The 27,391-nt window shown below is 36.9% G+C and overlaps 1 protein-coding gene and 1 long non-coding RNA gene across 14 annotated transcripts in view; one reads left to right on the plus strand and one right to left on the minus strand.

Annotated features, from left to right (window-relative positions):
* The window catches only part of LOC110256873, a 50,829-nt gene extending 43,717 nt beyond the window's left edge, over positions 1-7,112 (minus strand). The window contains exon 1 of the long non-coding RNA XR_002338939.1: positions 5,855-7,112. This is a non-coding gene — a long non-coding RNA (uncharacterized LOC110256873). The remainder of the gene's footprint in view (positions 1-5,854) is intronic.
* The window catches only part of GLRA3 (glycine receptor alpha 3), a 483,419-nt gene extending 461,617 nt beyond the window's left edge, over positions 1-21,802 (plus strand). For 10 of the 13 annotated variants that reach the window (XM_021074184.1, XM_021074189.1, XM_021074190.1 and 7 more), the window contains one exon: positions 12,436-21,801. In XM_021074184.1, coding sequence (XP_020929843.1) covers positions 12,436-12,714 — 279 coding nt within the window. In that variant the 3' untranslated portion in view covers positions 12,715-21,801. Of the gene's footprint in view, positions 1-12,435 lie in introns of all 13 variants that reach the window. The other 3 variants (XM_021074181.1, XM_021074179.1, XM_003132832.6) reach the window with 2 other exon arrangements.

Consider the following 27,391-nt stretch of genomic DNA (forward strand, 5'->3'; position numbering starts at 1 on the left):
ATTCAATAAAGTAATATAATCCCTATTTAATCTAATTTCACACCATCACAGATTTCCATCTCAAAGTTCGCTAAAGTAGATACACTGCTTTTTATATATGCTGTCTACTGTAAATATTATCTTATGTCACTCCATAATTATGAGTTGGCGTTGAAAGAATCCAGTACATTGAGTAGGAAATAGATAAACAGATTTTCAAAAAATATTTCATTGACTTATTAATCTCCCAAAATATATTATATTTTCATGATATTTCATCTAAAATATTCATCCTTTTAAGCTTACATTTTACCGCTCAATTATCTCCAAACCGTTTCTGATTCTAAATTCAAAATGCTAAGCATAAACTTGGCTAATTCACAACTAATTCATATGTCATCTATAAAAAATGCAAGGTTCTCCTGGGAGCTATATTTCAAAGAATTTTATATTGACAATTGACTTGCAACTATAAAGCATTTTTAGCTTCATATAAAATTTTATTCTTGTAAGCTTTCCATTTGTAAGTGATGTATAAATGTATATAGAGGTGTTAAACTGAGGATTTTATTTTAGGCTTACATTTATTTTAGAAAAATAACTTCTAATTCATTCATGTATTTCATCTTATCTTAGAATTTTCTAAGTGATGTTGATTTTTCTCAACAAAAGTAAGCCATTATTGGAGTTCCCTTCGTGGTGCAGCAGAAACGAATCCAACTAGGAATCATGAGGTTGCGGGTTTGATCCCTGGCCTTGCTCAGTGGGTTAAGGATCTGGTGTTGCCATGAGCTGTGGTGTAGGTCACAGACTTGGCTCGGATTTGGCATTGCTGTGGCTGTGGTGTAGGCTGGCAGCTGTAGCTCTAATTCGACCCCTAGTTTGGGAACCTCCATATGCCCCGGGTGCGGCCCTAAAAAGCAAAAAAAAAAAAAGTAAGCAAGGAATTCCTGTCATGGCTCAGTGGTTAACAAATCCAACTAGGAACCATGAGGTTGCGGGTTCGATCCCTGGCGTTACTCATCAGTGAGTTAAGGATCCGGTGTTGCCGTGAGCTATGGTATAGGTCATAGACACAGCTCGGATTTGTCATTGCTGTGGCTCTGGCTTAGGCTGGCAGCTACAGCTCCAATTAGACCCCTAGCCTGCGAACCTCCGCATGCTGCGGGTGCAGCCCTAGAAAAGACAAAAAAAAAAGTAAGCCATTATTTTATTAGTAATTTTTTTCAGAATCTACACTTTAAATCATATTAATGGAAATTAGTAGAAATTTGCTTTCCTTTGTTATTTTCCTATTTGGCAATGAAAAATTACAGAAAATTATTTAAACAAACAAAAAATCTGGGATAACTTACTTAGCATCTTGATTGTATACTGAATACCTCAGGAGTTTTCTTGTGGTGCAGTGGGTTAAAGATCCAGTATTGTAACTGCAGTGGCTGGGCTGCAGCTGTGGCAGCATGGGTTCAATCCCTAGCCCAGAAATTTCCACATGCCATGGGAGTGGACTAAAATAAAATAAAATAGAACACCTCAAAGTTATCCACCGAGGGAAAACATTGGGATTAAAGTAACATATTTAGTTTTGATGCATCTCATAGCAATTCACATAGTTAATCATAACTCATGCTATCTCATATGATTAATAATTTGTTACCACTCACTGGCTTCATCATTCCTTCACCATGCCCATAAAGAATTAATATTTTGCTGTTATTTTTGAGGACTAATAAGAGGATAGGAAATTAATTCTTATCTCACATTTATGTTAGTATATTTTGTTTGATGGTAAAGATAAAGCAATTCAACTGAATGACTGGATTTTCTATCTATCTGTAATAATTCTAGTTATGATATGCATGTTACTCTTGGATTTTCTATCTCTAATAATTCTAGTTATAATATGCATGTTACTCTTGGATTTTCTATCTGCATTAATTTTAGTTATAATATGCATGTTATGTGAGTCAGTCTTTGGCATAATTATCTAAATAAAGTGAAAAAGCACTTAGAATGTTTCACAATATGTTATTGTTGCTTAATTATTGAAACATTTTTCTCATTTCCATATTTAGTGAAAACAGATCCTCCTGTAGAAAGAATTGTACTCCAACTAAATGGCTTTTTATATTTTTTGTTGCCTATCCTTCTAATTTGCTTGAAGCATATTAAGAGGATTTACTAGTGGGTAAATTAGTCTATTTCTTCAATTTTACTTTTTAAATTAGCCATGTTCTTTAGTTCATTTTTAATTCATTATGTTTAATCTTTATTATGGTCTATATTTTGAGTGGTAAAGTAGCTTAATTTTATGAACATTAAATACTGGTAACATAATGTCTGAATCAAAAGTTTTAGATGTTTGTCTAAACTTTGCTTGTGTGGGCTTCAGTCATTAGAAACCCAAACTGAAGATATCTCCAGAAAATTGAATTATATCAAAGAAATATTTGAGTGCTAATTGGAATAAAGAATATTACTGCACTTCTGAACGTACATAAACACAGGATAATTTTATGACAGTTTTACAAAGCAATTAGTTGAATCATAAAATAATTTCATGCACTTTTGAGTATAGTAATCTAGTATTAATGATGAGCTAATAGAAAATCTTCATTCATCTTAAAATTATTATTTTAAATGCAGCCCTTCAAAAAAAATCCCAAAAGGGTAGCCATAAAAAAAAAGAAAAAAAAAGTCATTGAGTTCCCACTGTGGTGCAGTGGATTAATGGATTAAGGGATTCTGTGTTGCTGTAGCTGTGGCATAGATCACAGCTGTGGCTCAGATTCAGTCCCTGCCCTGGACTTTCCACATGCTGTGGGTATAGCCATTAAAAAACAATCATATTAAAAAGACTCCCTTTTTGGAATCTAAGGGTTCCTACTTCTCTCATCCTCTGACAACCTGGGGTGTAGATGGGCACCTGGTCCAGTAGAGCTGAGATACTATTTCTGAAGAAGTGAGATGACTCCACGTGCCTCATCTCATGGACTCGGCCCAAATGTTTGTGCTGTATTATGAAACATTTTTCCAATGCTCAAGCCTCCTTGATTGCAGGAATTAGATTTGCAAGAATCCCAGAAGTCATATAGCAAAGCTGATCCATTTCAAAAGTAAGACAATGAGGCTTCGAGTGGCAAAGTGATCTTTCTAGTTTCATGCCATTGGTTTGGTTAATTTTTAGTGAAAAGGACGCAAATGCTAGGCCATCTAGAGAGCCAGCAACTGGTAGGCCTATTTTACACAGAACTTTCATACTCTTTTAGTTTCTGTGGATTTAAAATACCTAAGAGTGAAATTGTTCAAGTTGTTATTAATTTTTTTCACATTGTATTTCATGCAATGTCCAAAGTAATACAATTAAAATAAACAAAATATTATTAATACAGTAGCAAAAATTTGAGTACCTTATTAGAGGTTCTATGTATCTTTGTCACCCCCCCAAAAAAAACCCTCCTACATAGTGCCATAATCTTCTTTTGCTAGAATAAGAAATCAAGAATCTGAGAGTTAAATAATTAAGACTATCCAGACACCTGGCAATAAAAGATGGAGGCATGGACTTACTTAACTATAATAAAACATTTGCATTTTGAATGTCAGTCATGAGTCAGATTTTAAATTTGGACCACATAATACATTTGCGACTATATGGAATATTTGAAAACTATTTCTTATAGCACACACATTTTTTAATAATGCAGATACCCAATTTATTTTCTTTTTTCTAGAACAAGTGTTCCTTAACATCTTATTTTCTATTACTATCCCCAGGAAATAAATATCTGAACAAGACATTTTAATAAGGGAAATATTTTTATTGAAATTAAAAGTTTCTATTTCTTCACCTCTAAAATTAAGGAAAGCCACTGGTGATATATTTATTAGTTAAATAATACTTCAGGTGCTTTTGAAAACAATACTACACCAAATAATTGTCCAGAGTTTATTCCTAAAATATTCCTAGGTCCATCATAAATGTAAAAATGGATAAAGATACAAGTCATATAGTCTTACACATAGCCTCACTTTAGAAACAGTTTATTTAAAAATAGGAATTATTAAAAAATAAAATAATACCTCAATACTAACACAAAAGTCATTACAGAGTATGTTTTCATAAGCCACCCCTTAAAATTTAAATTAAAAAGTGAAGAATTTAAAAAATGTTACATCGTCATGAATTCAGGCTAACTAGGATAGCTGCATCATGCCTCTTGGAAACTTTTGTTTCTACAAATTGTGCATTTCGATCACCTAGAGAGCTTGGAAATGCAGATCACTGGGACAGCCTAAACGTTAATAGGTACAAATCTCTGCAACTGAGATCCAGAAAACTGGGTCTCAGCAATGTCTTCCAGTTATTCTGAGACAGCTGTTACGTGGATCACCCTTTGAGAAACATTTCCCTCACCTGAACTGTCCTGCTTGCCTGCACCTAGGCTGTGGTCATTTTACAGGTTGTTGCCAGCTTTTAGGATGGACCAACGGGGTATGAAGATAATTAAGTTAAATTGTTCAAAAATGTCATTTTTTAAATTAAAACTGATATCCAAACGTGAAGCAGGTTTGTTCAGGACAGCTCCATAGCTCTGATTACGGGTTTGAGGAGGCAGTCAGACTTACAAGACAGAAATAAGCTTTAAGCTCATATGTCATTTGCTCAGCTATGTCATTTTTACAGAAGGAAAAAAAGCCGGAGAGATAGCAGGTAAAGTGGCGGTGGGGGGGAGCCTTGCAGCTACTCAAGCATGCTTTAGTTTCCTCACCCACAGACAGCACAAACGGCTTCCTAGTTTAAAGAAGTAGATACAGTAGCATAAGTAGCAATGATCCCTTCAGCTAGAAAATGCAGTTGCAGTCATGGACCCAAAACCATTATGTCAGGTAACACAAAAGAAAAACCCATGAGGTGGGAAAGACAGAGTTAAGTCCCAGCCTGGCTCTCCACTCCACACTTCTGCTACCAGAAACCAGAAGCCTTTCTAAAGGCTTTCCTTCTCACTGTCATTCACGAAGTCTGCACACTGATCCAGGGAACAGCCAGCCCTTCACGTCCTGGTCATCCTGTCTTTAGTAATACTCTTTAATTGCTCATTCCAATTTCTGTTTAAACCGCTGCTCTGTGAGTTGATGGGATATGATATACTCTTACTATGCTGTGCTCTTGGGCCATTTCACACGGTGGCCATGTTTAAATGTGTTCCTTTATTCAAAGAGATCTATTTCAGGGGCCCAGACTGATGTAAAAGTGCCTGTTCCAAGCTATTAGCCGTATTTTCAGCTGTGGCTTTTGTTACACTGTAAACAGAACCTAATACGGACTGTCTATTTCTGCTAAAATCCACTGAAGCTTCCAAGAGCCATGGAAAAAGACCCTAAATATTCCATCTGCCAGCTCTGTATTAGCTCTTGTCTTTGGGAGATTCAACCCACGGGCAATTTTCAAGCAATTTTTCGTCTCGTTAATATTCTGGACAAGCTCTGACCACATCAGTTGCTTCACTGGGCAACAGAAGGATACGTTCTGTCCATCACTGCATGGCCTGGACATCACCATGATTACATCAATGGCCAATCCAGGACATCTGCCATAGCACCACGGTCCCCTTCTGGACCAACAACTAGGAGAGGGGTTACATGACCTAATTTAATTCTACCCTAGAATTTCTGTAAGGAATTGTATCTCCCATCCTGGCATGTTCTTAATTGTCCATTTAACAAAGGCCTATTTGCCTGACCAGGAGGCCGAGGCCACTTGCTAAAACCCAGGAGACTTTGAATATCCAGATATAGTTTTGAGATCAAGAACCAATTCTTGTGATGCTGCCAGGTTCTCTGATTCTCAGTTCAGCCCGTTGTGTAGACTTACCTTGCTTTCTTCAACTCCATTTATTCATTCCACCACAGGAATGTTTTGTGTCCTGACTCTTCCTATGGGAGTTTCCATTGATGAACCAAGTAGCCTGATTTTCCTCAGTGGGAATGAAATCATGAGGTTCACACCACACTGGATAGATCCGATCACCAGTCCATTGTGGAAGGGCTACCTTTTCATGGGTACGATGGATTTCACCCAAGTGACTCCCCTTAGTTGTTCCTGACACTTTCATTTTATCAGGAAACTTGGGTTGGAACGCCTTTTTAACATCCCCATGACATGGTAGATATCTTAAGTCTAAATATAGTCTAATGCTCTTCACATTCCTTCAGTCTGGGAACTGTTTCTACCAGCGCACAGGAGAATGCCAGGAGCTCTCACTCAACTAGATTATCCTGCTCTCAGCATCAGTGTTTTCTGGTCTGGAATCCCAGCAGCCTCCTTGGTCCTTCACAACTGCATCCCTTTGCAGAACCTTCAGTCTGCATATTTTAGTAGCAGATACCTCTGCACTCCATGGATTTCATGCCTCAGAGAGGCAGTATGGGTTAGTGCCTGCCTCAGATAGATCTCTTACAGCTGGGCTTGTTCCTCTTTCAAACTGAGTCTGTCTTCTTGTCACTCTGTATAGTGTGACCCTCACAAACCCAAAGTCTATCTGCCAGATTTCAAATAGTGCTGCAAGCGGTTCTTCTCTTACTGGGATCTAGAAGAGACAGCACTTTGCCCTTGATTGTTTACGAATTGTCTCTTGTGGTTTACCCAGGCTATTTCCAGAAACAGGCCTGATGTCACTGGGCTTTTGGTGGATCCAGTCTGAATCTTAAGCTTAACCTAGTCACGTGTGCCCACATAATTTCCAAACCTTGCCTGACTCTCTCCTCAAAGAGAAAAATAATGGTTAAGCAACTTACTTTTGACAGCAATCTGGACCAGACTGTTTCCAACAAGGTTGTGACCATAGGCTGGAGACTTCAGGTGTCCCTAAGGGATAACAGTAAGGTGACAGTTGGGTCTACTCCACAGGAAGACACACTGTGTGTGACATTTTTTTTTTAGATTGGGATTGAAAGGAGAACCCTAGTCAAGTAGACCTAAGCATACCAGCCTTCTTCGTCCTGAAACTCCTGAGCAGTTTTCATCACGTCCACTACTGTGGAGGCTTTTGGGGCACTTCCTCAGCAGTCAGCCTTTAGGACTTGCTTATTTATTTATTTTCTATTTAAATTTATTTTTATTAGGGTATAGTTGATTTACAGTGTTGAGTCATTTCTGATATACAGCATAGTGACCCACTCATACATATACATTCTTTTTCTCATATTTTCTTCCACTGTGGTCTATCCCAAGAGAGGACCTGTTTATTTTTAATCATAGGCCAGTCAGGACTACTCTAAAGAAAATTAATCTGGGACTAGCAACCCCGGTGTCACTGTTTACCTAATCCAAGGTACTTTCTTTACCTCCCTGGAATTAATATGAAATAAAGAATGCAAAATTTCATAGTTACTGCAGAGGAAAGTTTAGGCAATTCTAATTCAATTATAGGGCTAATTGGGCTGAGGCTCAGAAATGTCAAGGTCCCTCATTCACGTGGCACATCCTTTCCAATTACATGTTCAGCCAAAGGTGATACCACCTGCTGATACCACCTTAGTCCCTTATTTTCCCAGCTGCAGTCTTCACTAAGACTGTGGAACCTACAAACACAGCATCCTCTGTCTCCTTCTCTGCCCCACCAACTCTGAATCTTGCCTTCCCATTTCCCAGCAGTATTACTGCACATGGTGCATGGCATCCAGCAATCCCAAAGTGCAGTATTCACCACGCCCCGCCATTTAGCAGTAACCATGGCACAGCCGCAGGACCCCATTCAGAGCTGGGCAGGGAGACCTTGGCCTTTGGTGCAGCCTCCTTTGTGTCAACTGCTTTCACGGATGGAGTAAATTCAGCAACCATGTCAGCGCCTTTTGTTTCTATTCCCATTGGCACCACTGGATGAACGTGTGAGATGAAAGCAGCAGATTTCACAGGGTTCCTTAAGGGAAGCAGCTGCCGGAACTGGAACAGATTTCCTTCCTGCTCGCTGGTGATAATGTGCCAGGAAATCTTTCATAGAAATCCTGTCCATTTTTGCTTTTTTCACTCTCTGGCTTAAAATCCACCTAAAGAGAGCTAATAGATTCTCGTCTGGCCAGGCTCTTTCTTCTGAATGACCTGGATTTTTTTTTCCCGTCAATGAAACCTAGCATGTCAGCTGCAGGAGCAAACATGTCCATGAATCATACGTACTCTCCTGTCTTCCCAAAGGGAGAGCCACCTGGGAACCCAGGCCTGAGGTATTCCTCTCAACACCATGTCTTCCAGAGCTTAGGTAGGAGGCTGTTTTTTGGGGGGAGGTTCATTTTTAATTATCACATGGCTGGCTCAGCCCTGCAACTTCCCTTCACATAGCTGAGTCCTTGATTATACACCTGCCATTAATTCCTGGATGGCAACATTCAAGAAGTTCAGAATTCACATTCACATCAACCATTGCTTTTCAACTGCAGCATACAGGAAAAAAAAAAAAGCCAGCTCTTTTGTACTGATCCTAAAATGCTTGAAGCCCCCAGCCAAGTGGCCCTGTTCCCTTACACTCTAATTGCTTTGTTCCATATGGTCACTACAAGCCCCCTGTGGCTAATGAGCCCTAGAAATATGGAGTCTGAACTGAGGTGTGTTATGAATGTAAGATGCACACTGATTTCCAGGACTTAATATGAAATAAAGCAGAATTTCTCCTGTAATTTTTACTTGAGTAAATGTTTGAATACTATTTTGGACAGTGACTGAAGAAAAGTGTATGACTAAAATTAATTTTGCCTGTTGCTTTTAACTTGTTAAAATGTAGCTAATGTACAACTTTAAAATTCCACACCTGGCTTTCATTCGTGGCTCACATTATATTCTATTGGACAGGGCTACACTGTAGTCACTAGTGTCCAGGGCCATTTGCCTAGGGTGACAGACGAATGACATCAGGATGAAGAGTAATGTCCCTCAAAGTCTCCTCTGGACTCATGCTTTCATCATGAGCACAGGCCATGAAGTTGTTTGATGTCCTGCTCTGGTTTCTCTTTCCTCCAAATGCTTTCAGATGCACAGAAGTGCAAGGAATTAATTGCATCTTGAGCAACCTTCTCCTCAGTTTTATGACCCTATTTCCCCTTGGTTTAATCTCACTCATCACCCATCTGCCAAGTCAACAGGGCATAAATGTGTTATCCATAGTCCAATTGTATAGTTCATCCCCAGTATTTTCCATGGAGCTTTTGCTTCCTCAAACCCAGGCCAGATCAGTGTCACATGTTCTCATCCGACTTCTCTCCCAGAAACTTCAGCCACATGGTGTTTGAAAGGATCCGAAAGCCAGATCACCTTCCATCACCCTCGAGGAGTTTTGGGGTTCAAACTGTCAATCAGACCCTACAGACACAATAGGCTTTAACCTAGTATTGTTTTCTCAGGTCTCCAGGATGCTATTAGGCAGATACATGTCAGACACAGCATCCCTACCTCAGGGCCCCGCAGCCACTCAGGAGCACTGGTTCTTTCATTCTGCAGTCTTCAGGCCACTGAGCAGCTGCCCCAGGGCAGGCGAAGTGCATAAACTCCAAATTCCTTCCATCAACTTAAGGGCATTGTTTTCAAGGAAATGATGCTGAAAGAACTAGGTCTTTCTCCATGTCCTCAAGAGCCAGCCCTGATATTAACCTTTTACTCACAATCGGCTGGAAAGATACAGTTGTTCACTGCATATGTTAAATCTTAAGATTTTCTCTGTTTTGAGATAAGGGTTGGTGGGTTGGGAATTCTGCAGGTTTGAAAATATTTGGTTCTCTAGAATAGACAGTGGAGGAAGGTGGTTAAAAGGCATAAACTTCTAGTTATAAGTCAGTCAGTCCTTAGAGCCATGATATACAAATAACTATAATATAGTTAGTACTGCTGTGTAATATATTATGTATGTCATATAGGAAACTTTTAAGAGAGTAGATACTAAGAGTTCTCATTACAACAAGAAATATTTTTCTTTTCTTTTTATTGTATCTATACGAGATGATGGATGTTCACTAAACCTATTGTGATAATCATTTCACAATATGTGTAAGTCAAACCATCATCCTATATGCCTTAAACTTTTATAGTGATGTGTCAGATATTTCTCAATAAGGATAAAGGAGTTCCTATCTTGGCTCAGTGGTTAATGAATCCGACTAGGAACCATGAGGTTGCAGGATGCAGTGAGCTGTGGTGTAGGGTGCAGACGTGGCTCAGATCTTGTGTTGCTGTGGCTCTGGCGTAGGCTGGTGGCTACAGCTCCGGTTCGACCCCTAGCCTGGGAACCTCCATATGCCGCAGGAGCAGCCCTAGAAAAGGCAAAAAGACCAAAAATAAAAATAAAAATAAGGATAAAGAAAATCCAAAGAAAACAGTTATTCAGCCTTAATGTTTCCATGGAAGCTAAAAACATGGGCAGTATAAATGAAAACTTCCTTATTAAAGGCCACTAGAAAATCAATTTCCAATTTTTGTAAGATTACAACAGTTACATACAATGTGGCTTATCAGTTTTTATTTCAGACTGGTTTCCTCAAAATTCAATTGCTTATACATCTTACAGTTGAGATATTTTCCGATAATTATATGTTTCTGTTTTTCAGGTGCAATTGCCTTAGTTCATAATTCCTCCCCAAAATATTTCCTACATTATTACATCAACTTTCATCATCTTCCCAATTGTAGGGTCCATTTTAATTTCTATTTTTCACTTTGATGTTTTATAACATACACTGAGCCTGTACTTTCACAGACCTAAAATAATTTTTCAAGAGTTTCAGCCAGTTAATTACTTTTAACTCTTAGGCTACCATCACCAGTTACTTTCATAAGAATAGAAATAGAACAAACTTCTAAGATGTCATCTTTTAAAACTTCAATTTTAGCAGCAAAAAACCCAATTAATTGGCAGCCATCTACTATAACATTCTAAACAAATGCATTAAATTAATCATTAGTAAATTTCATTATAAATAATTAAAGACTATATTTTCCTATCATGAACACATTTCATTTATCATATTTTTATTAAGTAATTTTTTCTTTAAATTTTCTTTTCTTTTCATCCACCATACTCTTCAACTTGCACCATTTAGGAAAAAAGTAACAATACTTTTTGGAATATAATAAGTTATAATTTTCGGAGTTCCTGTCATGGCTCAGTGGAAACGAATCCAACTAGGAACTATGAGATTGCGAGTTTGATCCCTGACCTTGCTCAGTGGGTTAAGGATCTGGCATTGCCGTGAGCGGTGGTGTGGGTCCCAGACGCGGCTTGGATCTGGCATTGCTGTGGCTGTGGCGTAGGCCTGCAGCAACAGCTCCCATTAGACCCCTAGCCTGGGAACCTCCATATGCTGCAGTGCAGCCCTAAAAAGACAAAAGACAAAAAAAAAAAAAAAAAAAGTTATAATTTTCTTTAACATGACATCAACTTCTGCATATTTCCTTCATAATTTCAACTAAACCAATGTACCTGAAAAGTAATTGTGTATGAACTAGAGTATGTGACCACCTGATTGTCTTCTGAATAGCTTAGGGTAAAACATGTAGTAACGGACTCAGCAGGTTAAGGATACAGCTGCTGTGGTATGGGTTTGATACCTGGCCTGGGAACATCCTCATGCCCTGGACACAGCCAAAAACAAAACAAATCAAGGGAAAATAACAATAATCAACCAGTGTTGTCAAGACAGACTATATTTCCCAATGAAGTAACATGAAATGGTAGGAAATAAGCGTTAAAATGTTTGCCTCCATGGAAAAGAAAAATTGAGTCAATGATCCTGGTATTTTCCCCTTTGACATCATTTATGTACCCATTTAAAAACATGATGAAAAAATCTGGCACCTGAGCATATCTAACATAATATCCAAATTGATTTTTTTCTTGCTCAATTTATTTAGATATTCCAGCAATGTGTAGATAATACCAGAATATTTATATTTTTCCATTAAAACATAACATTTGAGAGTTCCTTTTTTTTTTTCCTTTATTTTTATTTTTTGTCCTTTTGTCTTTTGAGGGCTGCACCCACGGCATATGGAGGTTCCCAGGCGAGGGGTCTAATCAGAGCTGTAACCACTGGCCTACGCCAGAGCCACAGCAACGCCAGATCCGAGCCGCATCTGTGACACACACCACAGCTCACAGCAACGCCAGATCTTTAACCCACTGAACAAGGCCAGGTTTCAAACCCGCCACCTCCTGGTTCCTAGTCAGATTCATTTCCGCTGAGCCACGATGGGAACTCCAAGTTTCATATTTCTTAATAGATATATCTGTATGATGCAGTAGGATAAATCGATGAAACTGGAACAGAAAGAGAAGCAACTCATCTTTATATGCTTTATTTTTCATTATAATAACATTGACATTTGTCAGGATAAAGCTTACGTTTGGTTCTGAAATGCCTGTTACATGCCCTATTCCAGGACTAAGGTGTTTCCTTACGTTTTTCTTATAACAGGATGATGAGGTAAGGGAAAGTCGATTCAGCTTCACAGCCTATGGAATGGGGCCATGTCTACAAGCAAAAGACGGTGTGACCCCAAAGGGCCCAAGTCATCCTGTCCAGGTAATGCCAAAGAGCCCAGATGAAATGAGGAAGGTCTTTATCGACCGGGCCAAGAAGATTGACACCATCTCCCGAGCCTGCTTCCCACTAGCCTTTTTGATTTTTAATGTTTTCTACTGGGTTATCTATAAAATTCTTAGGCATGAGGATATCCATCAGCAGCAAGATTAAGTCTCTAGAGTCGTGCAAGTGCAAACAGTCAACCAGAAGGAAGGGGTTTTGCTGTAGAGGTGTGTGTGTGTGTGTGTGTGTGTGTGGTGTACAAATGATGACCGCTGTATTCAAGAGGCATATGGGAAGGTATTATTATGATTTGCTATGCAAAGTCATGAGGCAGTGAAGATTCCTTTAGTGGATAAAAAATACATGTAGTATGGGGAAATTCTACTTCATATTAATTTAAGATAATCTGTTCTTTCACACTAATTAGTGTAAGTGGAAGTATTACTGTTAATGTGTTTGTATGATATCACATAATAGTACATGTGAAAACGACTTTGGAATTTTTTTATTTTTTAATTCAACATCAAATCTCACAAAAGTAAAATTCGCACAGTAAACTTTGGAAAAGGAAAAAGGATGAAATGTTGAAGATAAAAAATTAGTAGCTTGAGGCTATATTTCCTTATACTGCATTTACAAGATAGAAAAATAATCAGATAATTCAGTGGGAAACTCAGTGATAGAGGATTGTATATATAACTACTATCAAGCCGACATAGGTCATAATAAAAAATTCAAATTAGAATTAAAATTAAAAACCTTTATTGTTTAGCTACTAAATTTGATTGTTTTAAATACTAAATTTCTGTGTTTGGAAAAATTTTTAATGGTCTAAAAGATCATATTATATACAAAATCTACTTTTCTTAACTTTTTATCTCTATGAATGAAGGTGGATATACTGAAAACAATGTTATTTTTAAAAAGTGTTATAGCTATGTATTTTTAAGTATTGCCAAACAATGAAAAATTCAAGCCAGCATCTTTGTTTTGTTAGATTTTGAATAGTTGCTTAATAGTCTGTAAGTAATTATGTTTAATGTTTTGATATAACTGAACAAAGTTCAGTAAGACTTTTATATTTTAGCTTAGAATGAGACTTTAAAATTCAATGGGATTATAGTATTTACATTTTGATAAAAATGAATTTAATGAAAAAAAGGATTTATGAAAGATTTTTTTAATAAGAACAGATTTCCCATCAAAGTTATGTGGGTTCCAACTCCTAGCTCCAAATGTAAGGAGGGAAGATTTTAATTCTAAATTATAAAAGTAAGTCATTATATAAGTAAGTCATTTCTATAAAGTGAGGATTGATTGTTTTATATTTCTGAATTAATGATCTCAATATATTAGCCATTCACTTGATGTGAATAATTTTAAATAAAATTTGTACTTAAAATTTATCAGCAACCCCATAGAATTCTTTCAACTACAATGGGGCACTAATTCATTTTGTGTAGTATAATTAAATGCAGATAGATGATAGAGTTCTAGGTTAAATTGAACCAAACTCTGATCAGATTCACTAAATGGAAATTCAGTCTACCAAATTACTGACAGAAAAAGTTTTAACCATTAAGAAAATGATTAATTCAGATTTAAGAGCGAAAAACAAGCCAATTCTTGAACCGGACAGTACTATTTTCTGACCTTCAACTACTCTCAAACTAAAAGCAAGAACTGCCATTCGAAGCTAAAAAATGTCTCAATGTTATTGAACTTTGGTCTACCTAATTGTACTTTAAAAATAACTTCTAAAAAATAATGTCTGCTTAGCACCTTTTGCTTGAAAGACAAATTTTGCTTCTTTTTAAGTAATTTAAAACACTATTTTAAAAAAAAGTTTGGCATTAAAGTTTGGCAAAGCTCACAACTGAAAGAAGTTATTACTATGTGCTTTATTTATTTTGAGGAGTGTGCACCCTAAAGTTAAATATATCCTTCACTGGGTGTGTATGAACCAAAACCATGGACATATATTCTTATACTAAAGATGGAGTAAGATAGGTTGTTTGTATTCTCTGCAGATAAACTAGGAAGTTTGAAATGCTAAACTACATTGTCTCAATATGTATCTGAGATACTTGAATACATTTTTCTATACTTCACACATCTTATTTTTAAAAATTCTTCATCATTGTTTAAGTCAATTCTGCCAAAAGTAAACAGAAATACAGGGAACCTGTGCCCCCTGAGAAATTCACATCACTTTTTTTTTTTTTTTAATATTTGAGAGTATTAAAAATGTCTCTTTTTTAAACCTGAAACTTGGAATGTAAAAATACTAGCCATGAAACAATGTTTTTAGCAGGGATGTTGCTATGGTAGAGCTCTATCACAAAAAAGGATTATACTTTGCTTAGGCATATATAGACTTACCATTATCTAACAACACTAAGTAAATACTCCAACATTTCACTCATAGGGCAACAGTGACATAGCAAATATAGCTGAATCCAAATTGTTGAAGGAATGTGTCCCCTCTAATGAATTCTTATAGACCCTTTAAAACAGGAAAGCTACATTGTAATTACCATCCCTCAGTAGGATTTGCCTAAATAAGCCCTATGTCAAGCCCTAATATTTCAAATTAAACCAACCAGAAATCTATCCATGGTGAGAAGATCAAAATGTGCATATGCACTAACTACTCACACATAAGTTGGAATTCTAAAGTGGATTTTCTGAAGTATTTCAAAATAGCCACGTCAGAAAGTTTGTAATTTTTATACATGTAGTTTTACTTCACTTTTTTTTTATAATTATGTCTCTCAACTATTGAAATATATGGTTCCATGTGAATTTTTAAGGAAACCTTGCACCTTAGCATGTACACACCATCCTTCTCTTTCTTTCCTAACCATTAGAAGTGGAGTTCAACTAGAGTGAGGACCTAGAACTTTCTTTACTATTTAAAACAAATTCTAGAAAGAAACCATAGAAGCAAGGAAGCCAAGGGTCTTGAAAGAGTCTCCAAACTTTCATGATGTTTCTCCATAACAGTTCTGCTCACCTGGAAAGCCCATCCAACTCCCAACTGCTGTATTTAAGGGACCATTATGACTACTTATCCAATAATCAATTACTAGTCTATGAATATATTCTAATAACCATTATCTTAATTTTGATTTATAAATGCTCTAAATCTGTGTATCCCTAAAATATGAATACATGCACTGGGTTTGTGAATTCCAAAGATCTTATCGAAGATAATGGGGATTTTAGGGAAAAAAATGTGAAAAAAAAATAAGCCAACAGAAGAGAGTAAGTTGTTAACTACTTTAGCACCCCGTGTAACTTGAGGTTATGATTTTAGAAGAAAAATATGTGTATCCTCCATACTATACATCCCCTTTTCTGAATGTCTCTCATCTTATTTTTAAAAACACACCTTTCTATTCTTAACGTGATATACCTCAACCTGCTAGTCACTTTGAAAGACTAAATGTTACATTGGCAGCTCAATTTTCCTTTTACCTATAAAGTACACATACCATGAAATGGACTCAAGGAAATATGGGACTTGGCAATATGAAAAGTAGAAAATAATCTCAAATAAAAAGTAGGAAGTAGGCAATCCTGAAAATCACAGGTGTCCCTCACTTCAGACACTCTCAGAATGAAACTCAGAATGAATATGGGACGCAGTTCTTAGACCAATCAGTCATGAATAGCCTTTGAGATCATGTTTCCAACTCTAAAAGAGATTTCACAGACTGTGCAACATACAAATAGCAAAAGCTATCAAAATTTATGAGCATGTACCACATGTATTTCTCATCTAGTTGATGCTAACCTAGTAAAGAAAAGTAACCACTCCAAGGACACAGCATAAACTTTTATGTACTCCATCAGTATTCACTGATGCTGACAAGGCAAAGATTGTAAAGTAGTGAATTTGATTAAAACACATTAAGAGGATAAGTATGGTTTCCACCCGCAAGGTATTTTAATTTTAACAGTCTATCCCAGGAAAATATAATCCATGGAAATATAATCTATACACTAATAATCACCTTAGTTCTCCGAGGGGATTTGATGGAAATTGTCTTAGTGACTCAGAGAATAGTTTTTGCATCTTTATAATTACAAGCTTGTCTTTTTAGTTATATTTACCTATTAAGCACAATTATGATAACTACATTTTGCTTGTTCCTTTGGGTATTCAGTTTTCGAACTAGATAATTTCATTGCCCATGCTTGGCTTTTGGAGTGAGTTATATGCTGTTATAGAGGTGTTGGAACTTTTAGCACCATCAACTCTGCCAGACTATAAAAACTTGCTGATGTCATGAACCTTTCAGAGAGGAATTTGGATGCAAAAACTGCACAATATTTTTAAGTGACAAATTTCAGTATTTCTTAAAACTGTGCCCCAAATTGTGTAATTGGCTCAAGTAAAATCAAAGGACTTTCTGGTGATGTCTTTCCAATATTTTTGACAAAGCACTTTCCTTAGCTGAACCTATCTGACTCACAGGCAGTGGAAAGGTCTGACTATGAGGATTAGGATTCTATAAAATACTGAAATTTTAAATATAATGATAACCAAATCTTGTTCTCCACAATGCCTTTGTAATTTTCCTTGGGGCCATAGTGCCATTCAGAGCAGTACAAAATAATCCTATTTCAATGATCACCGAATAATGATTTTTTTTTTTTTTTGGTCTTTTTGTCTTTTTAGGGCTGAACCCGAGGCATATGGAGATTCCCAAGCTCGGCGTCCATTCAGAGCTGTAGCCGCTGGCCTACACCACAGCCACAGCAATTTGGAATCCAAGCCATGTCTGTGACCTACACCACAGCTCACTGCAATGCCAGATCCTTAATCCACTGAGTGAAGCCAGGGATCGAACCCACGTCCTCATGGATGCTATTCAGGTTCCTTAACCATTGAGCCACTATGGGAATTCCCGAACAATGATCTCTGACCTAGCAGATAGTCACCATTTCCAGTTTCCATGATATATTTTAGACCTTGAAGTTTATAACTCGTCACTTTGACGTTTTAAAGGGATGCTAAAAAGGATAAGAAGAATTACAGTTTGTAGCTGTAAGACAATGGGTGCTTTTCAATAAAATATTTTAGAAAATACAGTAAATATAAATACATAGGTTCCCCCTTACCCATAACACCAGAGCTGTCTTCCTTAGCAGATACACTGATTTTTATTTTTTGGTTCATGTACTACAAAGAGTGGTAAAATATAACAATCCCATTTTATTCTTATTATATAAACTCTTTGTGAATAAATAAGCAGCCCGTAATATGAATTGTATTGATTTAATTAACTTTAAAATTAAACTTTTATCCCAGCCCCATTCCTCTTCAAAAACACACTGAGGAGTTCCCGTCGTGGCGCAGTGGTTAATGAATCCGACTAGGAACCATGAGGTTGCGGGTTCGGTCCCTGCCCTTGCTCAGTGGGTTAACAATCCGGCGTTGCTGTGAGCTGTGGTGTAGGTTGCAGACGCGGCTCGGATCCTGCGTTGCTGTGGCTCTGGTGTAGGCCGGTGGCTACAGCTCCGATTCAACCCCTAGCCTGGGAACCTCCATATGCCGCGGGAGCGGCCCAAGAAATAGCAACAACAACAACAACGAAAAGACAAAAGACAAAAAAAAAAAAAAAAAAAAAAAAACCAACACACACTGATATTATAAAGTGAACTTCCATAGGAAGACAGCTGTTATTTTAATTATTAAGAAGTAAAGTGATGCATACTTTTCAAACAAAGATGCTTAGAGCCCATGCGTAAACTATTACCTGCCCCCTCCCCAAAAGGATTTGGAAATAATGAAGGCAGGGAAAATATTCGGGAGAAGCTTCTACTAGAAATTGGTCCAAAAGACAGAGAAATCCTGAGCTAGAAGCTAGATCCTCTTATCATTTTTTTCTTCTATCATTTAAAAAAAATTGAAAAAAAATATTTTCTACAGTTTTTATGGTCCCCTCCTTTCTTTCCTTTTCCCTCTCTTACACGCACACACGCACACACACACACATGCACAAGCACACACACTCATGCACACTTACAATTCTATGTTGTTTATAGGGTAAATTTCTTCAAATTGGAAATGCAAAGGAAGTCAACTTTTCTGGGCAAAAGTCCATAATTCTGTGTTTTGCAATAGCAGGGATTCCCGATGGGAAATATGAGCAATGCGGTCATTTGATTTGACCATCTCTTATTTATGAAACTGCAATGTTTTGCCTCAACAACACATAACCAAAGCATGTGGGTCAAATTTTTCTCCAACTATTAATGGTAGAATTGTAAACCACTGTTCAGATTATCTTTGAAAAATTATTTAATATTTGTCAAACAGTTCTTTGAAAAAAATTAGTAATAACTAGTTATATTGAATGATTTCATGGTGTCTTAACAGGCAGTTTTCTCAGTATTTTTCATGGTTCATGTATAAGCAAAATAAGAGGATTTTAAAGTGGTGGAGTATTATTTTTAAAATAGTGATTCTGATTCCCGGCTGTACATTAGAACCCCTTACTCTTTTTTTTGTTTGTTTGTTTGTTTTTTCTAGGGCCACTCCCGTGGCACATGGAGGTTCCCAGGCTAGCGGTCTAATCAGAGCTGTAGCTGCTGGCCTACACCACAGCAACACGGGATCTGCGACTTCACCATAGCTCGTGGCAATGCCGGATGGTTAACTCACTGAGGAAGGCCAGGGATCAAACCCGCAACCTCATGGTTCCTAGTCAGATTCGTTAACCACTGAGCCACAATAGGAACTCCCGAGAACCCCTTACTCATTTTTAAACATGTATCCATGCTGATGTTCAACAGGAGAGATTATAATTCAATCACTGATTCAACAAACATTCCTCAAGCACCTTCTATGTACCTGGCACTGTTCTGAGACCTGAATTCAGTATGTTCAGTGTAAGATGTGAAATTCTGGATTATTGTCAAAAGTTCCACAAGTGAGAGCAATCGACATGAATGTATACAAACCTATTCTAATAATACCCAATTTAACAATGAAAGCTTTAAAATGTTTTCTTTCTTCAAAATCACTTTAGGGGTTCCCATTGTGGCTAAGCAGGTTAAGAACCCGACGTAGTGGCCTGTGAGGATGTGGTTTCAATGCCTGGCCTCTCTCAGTTGGGTTAAGGATCCAGTGTGGCCACATCCTTAACCCCACGTCCTTAACATAGCTCGGATCTGGTGTTGCTGTGGCTGTGATGTAGGCTGGCAACTGCAGCTCCAATTCAGTCCCTACCTAGCCTGGGAACTTCCATATGCTGCAGGTACGGCTGTAAAAAGAAAACAAATTCCCTTTAATTATTTCCTGTTGATACCCTTAAAATTAAAAATAAACCTGTGAGCTGTTTCAGTTCAGCTTCCTTTTTAATGTCAGCACTTTCACCATCCCTGGTGCATTCCCGGTACAGAATGATCCACATTCTCCTCAAACTCTTAGAGCAACAGGTAGCTCTTTATTCTGAAGGCAACCTGTTCTTTTGTGACACAGCTCCAAGTGATTAAAAAAACAAACAAGTTTATCTTCATCAAGAAATGATTTTGGGAGTTTCCCCTGTGTTGCAGAAGGTTAAGAATATGCCTGCAGCAGCTTGGGCTGCTGCAGAGGCAGGGTTTGATCCCTGGCCTGGCGCAGTGGGTTTAAAGGACCTGGCTTTACCACAGCTTCAGCGTAGGTTGCAGCTGCAGCTCATATTCAGTCCCTGGCCTGGGCACTTCCATATGCCATGGGTGCAGTGAGGAAGGAAGGGAGGGAGGAAAAGAAAGGAAGGAAGAAAGAAAGGAAGGAAAAGAAAGGAAGGAAGAAAGAAAGAAAAAGAACAGAAAGAGAGAGAGAAAGAAAAAGCATTTTATTTCAGCTAAGGCTACTCTATTCCCTTAAGGACAGCACATCATGTGCTTTTTCATATCTGCTGCCTGTGTTTAGGCTCTATTAAGACTCTTTTTCAACCTCTTACCACCAGCTTTATTCTCATTTAAGCCACTCCTCAATGCACTTTGTGTTATGCAATGATGAGATGTTTTCAGGTTCATAAAATAAAGAAATAAAAAATCAACCATCTATGTAGATAAAGAGAGAAATTGATAAAAATTTCTATGTAAATCATTTGCAGTAGCTTTAAATATCTTCCTCTACCATAGCAATAATTTTAAGTTAAGTATTTAAAATTGTTTCATGATATGAAAATATAGTATGAAACCCTAAATAATATGAATTTAAAAACTATCAGCCAAACATAATATTTTTTTAGAGTAAAGCTGTAATAAAAATATAATGAATTAAGTTGTCTTATTTTAAAAGTTCTCTGGGGTGGTTTTAGCCAAGGTACCTCCTGGCAACCCACCTGTATAATCATTATCCAGCCTGGCTTGTAATGTAAACAAAGAGTAAGGCACTGTGAGTCAAAGGCCAGGAAGGGATTCAGATGTGAGACCGTATTGAACATGCTTGAATAATTTTGCACTCCTTCACTTTCATCTCTTCGAATTATGCAATGGCTTTTCCTTAGGTTTGTATTTTAATGAATGATAGATGATGAGACTGGGGAGAAACAGAGTGAAGTAGATCTGCCATTCTATATTATATAATATGCTCTGGAAAACAAAAGAATATGTGCCATATATTTTCAATGTATAATTGTAATATCGTATACAGTGATTTATTATTAGTGAGCCAAGATGTTTAAAAGACTACCAAAAAAGTGTTGCTAATTCTGTGGCGTTGATTATTTTTTCTGTAGATGTAAAACATGTCTTCCTGAGTCAGATGTTTGTCTCTTTTCCTGTCCAGATGCTGTCATATTTTTCAGGAGCCTATGCTGAAAATATATTTAAAATTGTATGCATGGTTTTATCAACTTGTTTCTCTTTGTGTTATCTTCAGTTCTTAAGTAACATATTCTCAAATGAGAGTCATTAACTCGGTAGAGTATATGGTATTTATCATGTAACAGTAGATAATTGGACCAAAAACAATAAAAATAATACTTTTAAAGAATATGGATGACTCTTTTGTCCCATTTTGTCAAAGTACCATGTTGTTTTACTGACGAAGGTCATGTATTTCTGTTCCGATGGACACTGGTATATCAAGATTATGAACCCAGTGATATATCATTCAGAGACGTCTCAATATATGCATCCCATTATAGAAGAAGTACAGTAAGGAGGCTGGTGAATGGAACTTTTCAAGTCAGAACAGAATGAGAGAAGATGTGTTACTACCTAGAAAAATGATTCAGGAGTTCCCATCATGGCTCAGTGGTTAGCAAACCTGGCTAGTATCCATGAGGATGCAGGTTCGATCCCTGGCCTCACTCAGTGGATTAAGACTCTGGCATCGCCGTGAGCTGTGGTGTAGGCTGGCATCCTATTCTGGGACCTTCCATATGCAGTGGGTGTGGTGGTCCTATAAAAGAAAAAAAAAAAAAAAAGAAACAAAAAAAGATTTGACATTGTTGTATTTATAATTTTTTGTTTGTTTGAAAGTCATTTCCTTAAAATCTGTTTATTGAATATATCACTTTTACTTAACTTGCCAATAGAGACCATTTCAAAATGGTGTCAGCTTATTATTTTTCTTTTTTTAGAATTTCAGCATGATTTATTTCCCTTTACATAGTTGGCCTGGAGTTTAGTGATAGTATAATAGTTGGCAAAGAAATAAGAGAAACTTTAATATATAGGAAATTTAAGGAAATATTGCAGTATGGCATATGATAACTTGTCTCTCATTTTGGGACTACATATAATGTATATGTCTTTTGGTATTTATTTGCTGCCCAGGGTTCAGGAAAATTGATAGATGGGAAATGCTTGGTAACTAGGAATTGCGTTTCCTTGATGAGCTGGCCTTCACAAACTGCTTGAGTTGCACTTGGGTGGTTCATGCCATAATGTCAGTGGAAACTCTTGACTGAAATGCTGCCCTAGACTCAAGCAAGGTCAGCTGTAAGTACAAGTGCTACTGGTATCTATATGTGAAAGATGCTTAACCAACATGTGTATAAGCATAATGTGCATAACTTACTGGTAAACTATAATTTGAAAAATTCAAGGTGCACTTTCATGATTTAAAATATTTTCATTATTCTCATTATCGTCACCATTTTCCAGACCACTAAATCAGGTGTTTTTCTCTAAGTATTTTATCCCAGTTGTTTCTTGCTGATAGTTGCTTTCTTCCTTGATAAACTTATTTTCTATATATATATAGTCCTTGTTTGTAATTTTGTACAATTTACATGGCTAATTACACATTCATGGGAAACTTAAATTGGAATAAGGCCAGAGTTATTGCACTACAATAGTTAGCTACAATAATAGGTATTTTGTTTTTCTGTTTCCTTATATTTGACCCCATGTGTTGTCTTAGCAAGTCACCAGGTGAGGTGGTCTTTACCCAACAGTGTGCTGCTCCAAAAAGTACATTCACACGTTCCCATTGTGGCTCAGCGGATTACGAACCTGGCTAGTACCCATGAAGATGAGGGTTTGATCCCTGGCCTCACTCAGTGGGTCAAGGATCCAGCATTGCCATGAACGGTGGTATAAGTCGCAGACGGGGCTCTGATCCCACGTTGCTGTGGCTGTGGTCTAGGCAGGCTGCTGCAGCTCTGACTCGACTCCTAGCCTGGGAAATTTCATGTTCCATGGGTGCAGTCCTGAAAAACAACAAAAAAAAAATTTAATTTTTTAAAAAATTTAAAAATTAAAAAAAAAAAAATCCACTGAGAACAGTTGGAACCGGAAACTGGGCTCACTCGTCCCTGCTGTGAGTTGAGGCCTGAGGAGTCTGAAGGCTTGTCCTCCAAACAATGAATATTAGTTAGAAATCAAATGACAACATCTGCTTGTGTAGCCTAATGGCTTCTGGTCTTCCAAACAGGTCTCTGGGCTTAAGCCATCTGTAAGATATTACTCTTTGACTCTTTTGAGGTGAAGTCAGATTGCATCTTCTTCGGAATGAATGAATGAATGAATGCCCTTCTAAATAGTTATAGAAATAATTGTATTTATATATTTACAGGGGGGGTTTTCTTCAAAAAAAAGTAACATTGTACAGATTGACCTATCTTGAAATACTTATTCTATGAAAGATCATTCTTAAGAATGTAGACTTATATTTCCCAAGTGACTAATCAAAAAAAATGAGTTAAATAAAAATAGGAAATCGGGTGAATTTATTCAAATTTCCAAATTATTTGGAAATAGAGTAGAAAATCCAAAACCATAGCTTTGTTTATTTATTTTTTTAGCTACCAGAAAGTTGCTGATAGAAGGTTGATAATGGATTATTAAATTCTTTGAAAGAAATATGGTTTTAATTTGTTACACTGTATTTAATAAATACCATAATAGGCACCAGAAATCTACCTGGTGATAATCTTATCTCTGGGCCCTTCCTTTGTTCCTATTATCATCAGTCCCTCCTGATTAGACCATGAAAACCTCAAGGGATGGCAAACAAGAAAGTTTCCTCCACATCCAGGAGCAAAGCAAGAAAGAAAATAACATCTTCAGAAACCATGTGTCATGGACAAGAGGCTTATTTAATGTATACTTTATGTTAGTACTGTTTCTGGGCAATCAGTAACCTCTCTACAAGACTTAACCTTTTCTAAAATTATGGAATGTACATTCCTGTTTTGCATTTAGTAAATTAAAATATTTTTCCAGAGTTCCCATTGTGACTCAGCACTAATGAACATGACTAGTAACTAGTATCCACGAGGACGCGGGTTTGATCTCTGGCCCTGTTCAGTGGGTTAAGGATCTGGCGTTGCCATGAACTGTGGTGTAGGTTGCAGATGTGGCTCAGATCTGGTGTGGCTGTGGTTAGTGTAGGCCTGCAGCTTCAGATCCGATTTGACCCCTAGCTCAGGAACTTCCATACACGGCAGGTGTGGCAGTAAAAAATATATATATTACATATATATACATATATATATATTTTTTTTTCCCAATTCAGGTTGTTGATTCAGTTTTTTCCATGCTGAATGAGAAAGAGGAGGAATGAGAAATACATGGAAATAGTATGTATTTGTAATTTGCTCTGAATCTAAGCAATCAGAAACCCTTTACTGATGCTGACTTGGTTTATTAAAAATATCTTTTTTATACCATTTGTGAAAGTTAACTAATGAAAATATTAGGATAAATGATAAAAGATTTTATTTTACTTATATAAAGAATTACGTCTTGGGGGAGTTCCCATTGTGGCTCAGCAGGTACAAACCTGACCAGTATCCATAAGGATGTGAGTTTGATCCCTGGCCTCGTTCAGTGGGTTAAAGATCTGGTGTTGCTATGAGCTGTGATGTAGGTTGGCAGCCACAGCTTCAATTCGACCCCTAGCCTTGGAACTACCATAATATTAATTTAATAGGATTTAATATTAGCTTGTTTTTATTAACTGTTACATTGGTGTTATTCTAAACCTTCATATATTTTAATATATGTTATATATTATATTCTTAAGCAACAAAATATGCTCACATGCCATTATTAGCACATTTAACTCTCTGATTTGTCAACAGGTTTGATTCTTATGGTTCAGAAATGTAATTACAGAGTATAAAAGTAATATGCAGTTGTCTCTTTCAATAGCATTATTCTACATTATTTCCTGAACCCCTTTGGCATCTAGTAAGCATTACAACTAATAACTCAGAACATACTGAAACGTCTTCACTAAATAAGAAAATAGATAACAACAACATGCTAGGTACCCTACACTCTTAGTTTCAAACAAGTTCCCAGAATTGTCTAAAGAACAATTACTCGTATCCAGAATTGAAGTGTTTTTAAATTACCTATAAGTTAAGAATTTCGATCATACTCATAAGGCATCTAAAGCAATTATATTTTCAACGATTATCCACATTCTGTAGTTTTGTCAATGCATATTGCTCTGGGCGTAAACCACAAGATGGCTCCCTCCCATTGGTTTGGAAAATTTAAATGTCATTTCATTAATGATTTAGGGCAATATTTTGGCATACAAGGGTGTGTTAAAGTGAAGATAAATTAAGTCAGTGTAATTCTGCTGATTAAACAAAGTTTGGCAGGATAACCTACTCAAACCTCTTATTTCACAAGTGATGAAATAGAGCCTCAAGATACAAGGCAATTTTGCTTCACTCTATGGATCCACAGTAACTACTGAGGCCAGAGCCATACCCTCAGCCGGCCCTGGTTCTCCATCTTCACGCTGAGGTAAGAGGACCCTGCTTTGATGGGATCAAAAGTCCCAAAATAAATATGAACACTATTCTGGAGTGACAATTTCACTCTGAAGTTTGAGAAAACTATATCATGAAAGAAATGTAAAGTTAAAATGAGCATAAGAGACAAAAAAGGAACAGAAGAAACGTTTCAGTGTTACAGGGGAAAACCTGCCAGGGTACCCGTTTTGTTTTCTATTCCAATTCTCAAGGGGGGGCAGTCCCTCCTGAGCTAATTTAAGAAGTGTCAATTCAGGGACTGCACTGCTGAGGACACATGTTAATTCTGGTCCAGAAAACACATGCAGGTGTCTCACCATCATCTATATCCCAACATTCACAGTCCACGTCTCTGGGGTGAGTTCATGGCAACGTACTCCTCCACAGCTGACTGGATGACAAAAGTTGGAAATGCTGCTATTTGAAAGGAGAGGAGAAGAAACAGAATTCTTAGTCTCTTCCTCATTCCAGCATATGAAGAAACTTCATCTTAAAATACTGACAGGACTGATTTAATTTCTTTGACTTAGTGAACTGGCTACTAAAACTACAGAAGATGTAGCCACAGCATGTGAAATATTTAAGAGAAATGCTCTATGGGGAAATAAAGCACATTATCAAGACGACCAAGTTTTTGTCCAACTCTCAGTCATGTTATTTGTCTGTTTCAATGTATGTTTTAAAATGTATACCTTCAAGGGAGTTCCCGTCATGGCACAGGGGTTAACAAATCCGACTAGGAACCATGAGGTTTCGGGTTCAATCCCTGGCTTTGCTCAGTGGGTTAAGGATCCTGCATTGCCGTGAGCTGTGGTGTAGATTGCAGATGCGGCTCGAATCCCAAGTTGCTGTGGTTCTGGCATAGGCCAGTGGCTACAGCTCTGATTAGACCCCCTACCCTGGGAACCTCCATATGCCGCGGGAAGTGGCCCTAGAAAAGGCAAAAAGACAAAAAAAAAAAAAAAAGTATACTTTTAAAATAACATCCTAATTGTGTTACTTCAAAAACAAATTTTCATTAATTAAGATTTTTTTTTATTATTTCCCTCTGGCTTTTAGTATATGGATAAATTTCATTCTTAATTTCAATGTCTTTTTAAAAATAAAGAGAACTGGTTTAATTAAATATCAGAAATGTTCATCTCATGCATGATTTCCTGGGTTTGTAAAGCATTTAGATACAATCCTTTTATTCATCTCTATGACATCCCAAAGAAAAATAAAATACATTATAAATCAACAACTATTGTACATGGTAAAATAATAATTTAATAAGGAAAGTTATAGACAATCTACTCCTCTGACTTCAGAATAGTTGAAAAACAGGAATTGATGGCAGCCTTGAAATACCATGCTAACTAAGTCTACTAAAATTGTAACATATAGAATAACATACAAAATTGTTTTGGAGGAAGAAAGCAAACATGGAATTATCTGAGTTGAACTAATGTTTGAAAGTTAACTTAAGGGCTCTGCTTTTTATTATTCACTGTTACGTATTTCTTTATGTATTTATTCTTTAATAAGTTGATGACATTTTTGCTCTTTTGATGATCAGTGTTAAAGTTGAAACTATGAGTTTACTCTCACTTTCTATACATTTGTTAATAAAATTT

This window comes from Sus scrofa, chromosome 14, assembly GCF_000003025.6.
Source record: "Sus scrofa isolate TJ Tabasco breed Duroc chromosome 14, Sscrofa11.1, whole genome shotgun sequence".
Taxonomy (NCBI): domain Eukaryota; kingdom Metazoa; phylum Chordata; class Mammalia; order Artiodactyla; family Suidae; genus Sus; species Sus scrofa.